At 33.6% G+C, this 9,594-nt stretch overlaps 1 protein-coding gene across 1 annotated transcript; it reads left to right on the forward strand.

Moving 5' to 3' along the window:
- Positions 1 to 8,363: 8,363 nt before the first annotated feature.
- Positions 8,364 to 9,230, forward strand: LOC149457321 (uncharacterized). The gene has a single exon (XM_089683876.1). It carries the CDS (start codon positions 8,364 to 8,366, stop codon positions 9,228 to 9,230), a length of 867 nt encoding a protein of 288 aa, XP_089540002.1.
- The last annotated feature ends 364 nt before the right edge of the window (positions 9,231 to 9,594 follow it).

A 9,594-nucleotide genomic window follows, 5' to 3' on the forward strand; every position in this document is an offset into this window, starting at 1 on the left:
TCTAAACCATCATTGGCGGGTATATCCCACCTGAGTAATTTTTTCTTTTGAATATAGTTCTAACATATTAATATCCCACCAAATCTTAATTTGTTTTTCAAGTAGATGTTTCAAACTCTTGAAATTTTCTTCTAAATTTATCCCATTTTTTACCCCTAAGGGGTTAAACACTTCCAACAAATCCACCTGGCGTTTTTCCATATAACCAAAAATATACATGGCAGCTCTTACTAATTGTTTTCTTTAAAAAAAAAGAACAACCCAACAATATCACAAGTGTAATAAAAGCGCCACACCCTTAATACTTTAAAGCAGCAATTCCACCTCAAAGAAACCAAATACATTTCTTAGTGCTATAACTTAAATAAAGGAATGCGCTAAAACCACAAACTATTCCTAATTTAGTGTAGAAACATTAGTGCAAAAGATATATATATCTATTCTCAATTAATATCAAAAAATATCAAAATTATGTGCGAAACTATTTTTTAGTGCATAAGTAATTTAAATAATTAAATCAGTGAATATAAAAATTGTCCAATTTTGAATTTCTTCAAATGTCCAAACAAATCCTTTTCAAATTCAAGTGCTCTCAAAGAAATTGCACCAAAGTAAAGTTGGGGAACTCACCAGAGCTCCATGCTGATCAATCTCTAGATCAGCAAAAAACGCTTTTTACTCTGGGAGCAGATGCAATAAATCAACTTCTCAGGTGTGATGATCAATAGCTACACAATCATCCATAAGGTAGGTATCCACCACTCAATATAACGGTTCCAGGAGCATTATATCACTCTCTCTTTTTATATCTCTCCACCGAGGTCATGTTTGGGAATGAAAGAAAAAATCATGGTGCAGCCAGTTTTTTTATAAAAGTATCCAACAATTTAATAAAGATTTACACTCACAAAAAGTGTGTCTTCACCGACACCAGTATAACAGCATAAAACAGCAAATGGTATAACAGTCTCCTGTTCCCCGCACACTCACTACAGCGCTCGTGACTCAATCCTCTCCACAGACATTGGCATCCAGCTTTTCTCTACAGCATGGAGCTCTGGTGAGTTACCCAACTTTACTTTGGTGGTGGATTTTGGCACAATTTCTTTGAGAGCACTAAGGCGAGGTTGGAAGCTTGTTTGGAGATTGTGCTGCTTCGCCGTAACATTCTTATGGATGATTGTGTAGCTATTGATCATCACACCTGAGAAGTTGATTTATTGCATCTGCTCCTAGAGCAAAAAGCGTTTTTTGCTGATCTAGAGATTGATCAGCATGGAGCTCTGGTGAGTTCCCCAACTTTACTTTGGTGGTGGATTTTGGCACAATTTCTTTGAGAGCACTTGAATTTGAAAAGGATTTGTTTGGACATTTGAATAAATTCAAAATTGGACAATTTTTATATTCACTGATTTAATTATTTAAATTACTTATGCACTAAAAAATAGTTTCGCACATAATTTTGATATTTTTTGATATTAATTGAGAATAGATATATATATCTTTTGCACTAATGTTTCTACACTAAATTAGGAATAGTTTGTGGTTTTAGCGCATTCCTTTATTTAAGTTATAGCACTAAGAAATGTATTTGGTTTCTTTGAGGTGGAATTGCTGCTTTAAAGTATTAAGGGTGTGGCGCTTTTATTACACTTGTGATATTGTTGGGTTGTTCTTTTTTTTTAAAGAAAACAATTAGTAAGAGCTGCCATGGATATTTTTTGGTTATATGGAAAAACGCCAGATGGATTTGTTGGAAGTGTTTAACCCCTTAGGGGTAAAAAATGGGATAAATTTAGAAGAAAATTTCAAGAGTTTGAAACATCTACTTGAAAAACAAATTAAGATTTGGTGGGATATTAATACGTTAGAACTATATTCAAAAGAAAAAATTACACCAAGGAAACTCAGGTGGGATATACCCGCCAATGATGGTTTAGAAGATAAAGAGATTATGGAGGAGTGGTTTGGTTTCTTCAACCATTGTGAAAATAAATTGTTGGAATTAATTATAAAAAGGAGACAATTAAAATTACAAAAGCTTGAAATTAAAATTAAAGAATTAAGAGAGATTATGCTACCATTAGTAGACACAATGGAATATAAAGAAAAATCCAAAACAGTTCAGGAAAATATTATGAAAGTGGATACAGATACTAAAAATAAAAAAGTAAAAAAATATAATAGAGATGTGGATGACTATAAAAACAACAAGGTGTATAAATGGCAAGAAAATTTGAAAAGTTTGGGTAATATGGAGAACGATTCAAGACAACCAACTCCAGAAAAATCTTTGTCCAATAATCTTAGACCCACAGAGAATATACAGAAATCTAGTGTCCCAAATAAAAAAACGATGGTTCAATTCCAACAATCCAATCAAGAGCAATTGAATGTATTGGAAAAATATAATCCCAGTCAGAGACCATACTATGAAGGTAGAGGAAGATTCCAGAGAGGGAATTTTCAATATAGGAGAGCAGGAGGATATAGAGGGAATTGGCCCAGGAGGGGAAATTATCACGGCAATTTTTACACCAGACAGGGTTTTCAGGTCCCCTACAGAGGCTGGCAATTAGAGGGGAAGAGTTACAGTCCTCAATACAGGGATTGGAAAGAGCAATGTATGGGAAAGAAAAAAATGGTGAAGGTATAGAGGAAAGAGAGGGGAAAAACGAAAAGAAAAGGAAAAGAAATCTTTAGGCAATGGTATTTTTAATTTAAGTGATGCAGTTTTAACGGAAAATGAAATAAAGGTATTGGATTTAGGTTTAAAATATATCCCAAGAGTAAATGCCAATAAATTCGATATTTATATCGATATACAAAAATTTGTGAGAAAGTTAAATATTAAAAAGTTTTTTGCATTAAATAATAAAGATGAGAAGGGGGGGAAGAAAAATGTTGAGTCTAGGTTTGAACATAGTAAACTAAGAAATGCATCGACTTTCAACCCTAAGAATAAAGGCAACGAATTCTTAGAGGTTTTTAAAAAAATGGTTGAGACAGATATAAAAAATGTGGTTTTAAAAAATAAATATTATACTTCTAATGACATTATCCAAGGTATAAAAGAACTAGAAAAGAGAAAGGCTGTTGTCATTGGAAGTGCGGATAAAGGAGGCAGCATAGTAATTTTAAATAAAAGTGATTATTTAATGGAAATGAAAAGGTTGTTAAGCATTGAGGATATTTATAAATTTTTACTGTCAAATCCCACAAAAAAACTCAGAAGTCGTTTAAAACTTTTGATTAATAAAGGAAAAGAAGTAGGAGTTCTGAATGAAAAAGAAGCAAGATATTTATATATAAAAAATCCTAAGATTCCCACAATATATTATTTACCCAAATTACATAAAGATAAGAAAAAAACCCCAGGGAGGCCGATCGTAAGTGGGATCGACTCCATTTTTGCTCGGTTAGGTGAATACATAGATTCATTTCTGCAACCAATTGTAAAGAAAAATCGGTCATTTTTGAGAGACAGTGGAGAATTGAGATTTTGGAATCGGTGAAAAATATTGAAAATTGCCTGTTGGTAACGATCGATGTTGAATCATTATATACAAGTATAAATCAAAAAGATGCGATCACAGCAATAAAATGGGCATTGAAATATAAATCTAAGATTAAAAGAACTCAAAGGAGATTTATTATTGAACTGTTAGAGTTTGGTATGTCGAATAATTTTTTTTGGTACGGTGGAAAGTATTTTCAACAGTGTAAAGGGGTTGCTATGGGCGCAAAATATGCCCCTAGTGTAGCGAACATAGTTATGGACAAATGGAAAGAAGAAAATATCTTTGAAAAATGGCCTGAAATAGCGCTATACAGGCGCTATATAGATGATATTGTGATGATTTGGAGAGATTCTTTTGAAGATTTGAAAAAATTTTTGGTAGTGATCAATGAGAACCGCTATAGTTTGAAATTCACGATGACTAGTGATTTCAATAGTATTAATTTTCTAGATCTGATATTGTATAAACATGAAGATTGTATTTGGACAAAGACTTTTTTCAAGGATGTTGACAAAAACAGTTATATTCCCGTCTCGAGTGGACATCATCCGAGATGGTTATATAGTACCCCAAGAAGTCAATTCACAAGGATAAAAAGAAATTGTAGTTTACAAAAAGACTTTTTTGATCAAACAGAAATGTTAATAGATAGATTCGCAGAAAAAGGGTATAATAGATCCTTTTTGGTTTCTGAAAGGGATTTGATTGATAAAAAAAGATAGGAAGAAGCTTTTGCTTGATAAGAAACAAAAAAAATGAAGGTTTTGATATCTCATTTATTACGAATTTCAATAATCAATATAAGATCATAGAAGGAATTGTTAAAAAATATTGGCCCATACTTTTGAAAGATGAAGTATTGAGAGAAATTATTCCCCAGAGACCAAAATTTATCTATAGAAAAAATAGATCTCTGAGAACAAAGATAGTCCATAATATTTTAGATCCCCCTAATATAAAGAATAATTTTTTTCCGGGTCTAAAAGGTTTTTTTCACTGTAAAAAATGTAAAGCATGTAAGACAATGAATAAGGCTTTGAGTAAAAGTAAGAAAAGTTCTGTTCAAGTACAACTAATAAAGAATATAATATTGACTCGTTTATCTCATGTAATTCAACACATGTGATCTATGTTTTGGAGTGCCCGTGTCGCCTCCAATACGTAGGAAGAACAGGGAGACATTTGAAGACGAGGATTGCAGAACATTTAAATAATATAAAAAAAGGTTTTAAAAAACATAGTGTGTCGAAGCATTTTAAATTAAAACATAATAGTGACCCAAGTTTAGCAACTTTTTATGGCATTGAGAAAATTAATGAGCATTGGAAGGGGTCTGATATGATTAAAGAAATATCAAAGAAGGAAACATGTTGGATATATGAATTGGACTGTTTAAAACCAAAAGGTATGAATATAGATATTGATCTTTGTTTGTTTTTTGACAAATTTTTGAAAGCATACTTCTTGGATATTCTACATGCTTTGGGTTAAGAAAAAAGAAAAAGCGGAATTTGTGATATATGGGGATTGTGAAGGAATTTTTTTGATAGATAATGGACGATTACGTTTTTCATTGTATGTATAGTTTTTGGTTTGTATTTTTTAGAGATATGTTATGTATTTTTTTGCACATTTATATATATATATACAGGCAGTCCCCGGGTTACGTACAAGATAGGGACTGTAGGTTTGTTCATAAGTCGAATTTGTTCATAAGTTGAATCAGGCACTTTTATAAGCACTAACTACTAACCAAACGACAGGATATTAGATTACGTTTTTGTAATAAGGTTACAGAAAGCAGTAAAACCTCAAGAGGCTCTAAACTGGTGTTTTGCATAAGAACTGCAGCTTGGACACATGTTTGCCTTAACATATTTAACTTTTATGTGCATGTAAATGTTTAAACATCAAATTCAACATTCAAATATTATACTGTAAACTCTTGTACAGTGTAGAGTACAACTTTAAACTATCTTGGCTAAACTACACTGTACTGTAATGTACTGTATGAGAGAACTCTGCTCTCCTTTACACAGCACACGCTGCCCCCTCCCCCCTGCACAGACGGAGGATCACTTCAGTGAGCAGCCTGACAGCCTCTCCTTTCCTCTCCCCGGAGGTGCAGACAGACAGTCTTAAATCACTTTGGAGATAGTGGGCAGACACTGCTAGCCCCACAAGTAACGAGCAATGGATGTCTCTGTCTCTTATGTCTCTCTGATGTCTCTTATCAGCTAGTCTCTTATCAGCTTGCTGCACAAGAATGCTGACAGCTTGACTTCCGGTCCCGAGGGAAGTGTACGTAAGTATGAGTATTACGTAAGCCGAATGTACTTAACTCGGGGACTGCCTGTATATATATATATTTTTTTTTTATATATAAATTTTGATTGTAGAGTTCTTCTTTAATGTGGGTATGGCCCTTTAAATGTACGATGTTAACATTTTATGCTGCTGTTTTAGTATTTTGATGCTGTTATATGGCCTGGGATATTTGTGGATGTTTTTTAAAAAGGAATTGCAGGGTGTAAGGCGAGGTTGGAAGCTTGTTTGGAGATTGTGCTGCTTCGCCGTAACATTCTTATGGATGATTGTGTAGCTATTGATCATCACACCTGAGAAGTTGATTTATTGCATCTGCTCCTAGAGCAAAAAGCGTTTTTTGCTGATCTAGAGATTGATCAGCATGGAGCTCTGGTGAGTTCCCCAACTTTACTTTGGTGGTGGATTTTGGCACAATTTCTTTGAGAGCACTTGAATTTGAAAAGGATTTGTTTGGACATTTGAATAAATTCAAAATTGGACAATTTTTATATTCACTGATTTAATTATTTAAATTACTTATGCACTAAAAAATAGTTTCGCACATAATTTTGATATTTTTTGATATTAATTGAGAATAGATATATATATCTTTTGCACTAATGTTTCTACACTAAATTAGGAATAGTTTGTGGTTTTAGCGCATTCCTTTATTTAAGTTATAGCACTAAGAAATGTATTTGGTTTCTTTGAGGTGGAATTGCTGCTTTAAAGTATTAAGGGTGTGGCGCTTTTATTACACTTGTGAAAATATCAAATATAATCTTTTTAAACAGGTCAGGAATAAGTTGGTAATGTACAGTGTAAAAGTGTGTTTTTTTTTGCAATCAAACCTGTACTCCATATGTCGCCTGCATTATACTTTTATTTCATAAAATGCAGAGCACAGTATGGAACTTAGAGTGTATGGAGGTCAGCCTGCATAATGTTGAATAAAACACTATAGGATAGGAGGAGAGCCATGTCCCATGACTAGTGATGGTCTGAACACCCCCCTGTTTGGTTTGCGGTCGAACATTCGAACATAACAAATATCAAATATAATGCAAGTCTATGGTACTCAAACTTGTAAATTCAAAAGTGCCCATTTTGAAGGCTTATATGCAAGTTATTGGCCATATAATGGTTACTGAGAGGTGCTGCCCTCAGGTGCTGCCCTGAGAGATGAATCGGTGAGAAAAAAACATTTCAAAAAGCACAAAGGGGAAGTAATTTTTCACTGTGTAAAGTAAAAAAAAATTTTTTAAATTCCTTTACATATCATGCCTGGGGGGTCCCTTAAACTACCTGCAAAGTTGCACATCTGTACAATGTAGAGAACCTGTTGCAGCAGGACTGACATTTATTTATAAAAATGACATTTTATATATATATATATATATATATATATATAGAAACAAAACAGCATGGGGTCCCCCCAATCCATACCAGACCCTTTAGGTCTGGTAAGAAGGTTAGAAGGGGAGGTAAAAAAAAAAATTTTAAATGTGTGTGGGGTTCCCCCTAAACATCTTACCAGACCATTTAGCCCTGGTATGACTTTTAAGGGGAACTCCACCCCAAAAAATGTGGGGAAAAAAGCATGGTTGGGCCCTCTAAATTCCTACCAGACTCTTGATCCGAGCACAGGCCTGGCAGTGTGTCCCCAACCCCCGGGTCTTACCAGGCCACGTGCCATCGGCATTGGGACAGTTTAAATAAGGGGGCACCCTGAAGCTGCCTCCCCCTTGTGAATGAGTAAAGGGTACTTGTACCCCTACCCATTCACTAAAGAGTTAAAATTGTGAAAAAATAAAAAAAACTGACTTTTGAGAAAATCCTTTATTGAACAAAAAACAAGACAACCATTTTAGACAAGTCCTTTATTAACAACAAAAAAAAAGGCAAAAAAAATGGTTCCATTGTTGTAATCCATCGTCAATCATGGTGTCCAGCGTTGTCATGATGATGCCGACTCGCTGAAAAGAAAAAAACAAAGCCCGCCAACCTGTCCGCACCCTACGAACACTTGCCTCAATCGGACATTTGCAAGTCAGATGTAAACAATTGGGCGGAGCTAGCTGTGATGTCACTGCTAGCTCCAGACAGTTGTGTACATCTATCATTAATTAAATTAATCCACCACCGTGCATGTGCACAAATAATATATCATTAATTAAATAATATATACTGTGCCCAGTATAGCGAATCTGTTCATGGCGGAGTGGGAGGATAGATTTGTGTTCAACCACCCGCATGAACAGGTGTTGCTGTACAAGAGATTTATTGATGATTTATTCATGGTTTGGGCTGGTGATGAGTTGGAACTGTTGAATTTTTTGGATACTTTAAATAATAACTCTAATAATATAAAGTTGGAATATCAATATAGTACTGTATCAGTGCATTTCATGGATCTTACCATTTTTAGGGAGAATGATGTACTGTTAACTAAAACCTACTGATCAAAATAGCTATCTGCCAATGTTCAGTGGACACCATCCTCAGTGGTTGAGGAATATTCCTAAAGGTCAGATGATGAGATTGAGAAGGAATTGTAGTAAGGACAGTGAGTTCCTAACCCAGGCAGATATCTTGGTTAGTAGGTTTGTTGATAAAGATTATAATATGGATAAACTTAAAGATACAGTTGAACAAGTACACAGAATACCAAGAGATCAATTATTGGTGGATAAACCCAAAGTGAACTCCAATGATAAACATCAATGGGGTTTTATATCTAATTATCATACACAACACAAGGAAGTAGAGAATATCTTTTATAGACACTGGCACATATTGAAAATTGATAAAATATTAGGAGGGCTTATTCCGGATAAACCTGTATTCATATATAGGAAAGCTACAACTATTGGAGATAAAATTGTTCAAAAGATCTTGGATCCCCCTAAACCTATAAAAATGTTTGCAGAAAGGAAAGGCTTTTATTCCTGTAAAAAATGTTTAGCCTGTAATATAGTTAATTATAAATTTAGGGGGCTATTAACATTTACCTCCAAGTCAAATGGGAGAGAATTTGATATCTCTGCTTTTTTGACCTGTGACTCAACTCATGTGGTTTATGAGCTTGAATGCCCATGTGGTTTGATATATATTGGGAGAACCAAACGACAGCTCAAAGTTAGGGTACTTGAACATTTAAAGAATATTAGTAAGGGATATAAATATCATAGTGTTTCTTTACATTTTAAGAAATACCATAATTGTGATCCAACGAATATCAAATTTTGGGCAATCGAATCGGTACCCAGGGCTTGGAGAGGGTCTAATAGGGTTAGAGAATTATCAAAATGTGAGACTAAATGGATTTATATGACTGAAGCTTTAGCCCCGAAGGGACTCAATGTTGAACTGGACTTAAATAGTTTCATTAGTGATTTATGATTTAGTAATTAATTTCCAATTTATTGACTTTATTTTAATATAATTTTTTATATATATATTTTAAATTTATATTTAATTTTATATATAATTTTATTTATATATATATATATATATATATATATATATATATTTTTTATAAATATATATTTTAATTTGTGTAGTAGTGTTTATTATTCTGATGGAATTTATAACATTATGATGCATTTTTTGATATTCATTAGTTGAATTGTCATATGTGATTTTTACACAAGATGGTGCTGTTGTGGTGATATGGTGTGGTGTTCTAATTGTTTTTGTAGTTGAGAGCATTGATTCAGGTGTCTCTGCAATTAGTAAGGGTGTTTAGACCATTAACGTACGCCCC

This window comes from Staurois parvus, unplaced genomic scaffold (assembly GCF_062004578.1).
Source record: "Staurois parvus isolate SC_StPar_1 unplaced genomic scaffold, SC_StPar_1.0 ptg000327l, whole genome shotgun sequence".
NCBI lineage: Eukaryota > Metazoa > Chordata > Amphibia > Anura > Ranidae > Staurois > Staurois parvus.

What these genes read in the sequence shown, in the direction of transcription:
- LOC149457321 (XM_089683876.1), top strand. Translation starts at nt 8,364, where the DNA reads ATGAGATTGAGAAGGAATTGTAGTAAGGACAGTGAGTTCCTAACCCAG.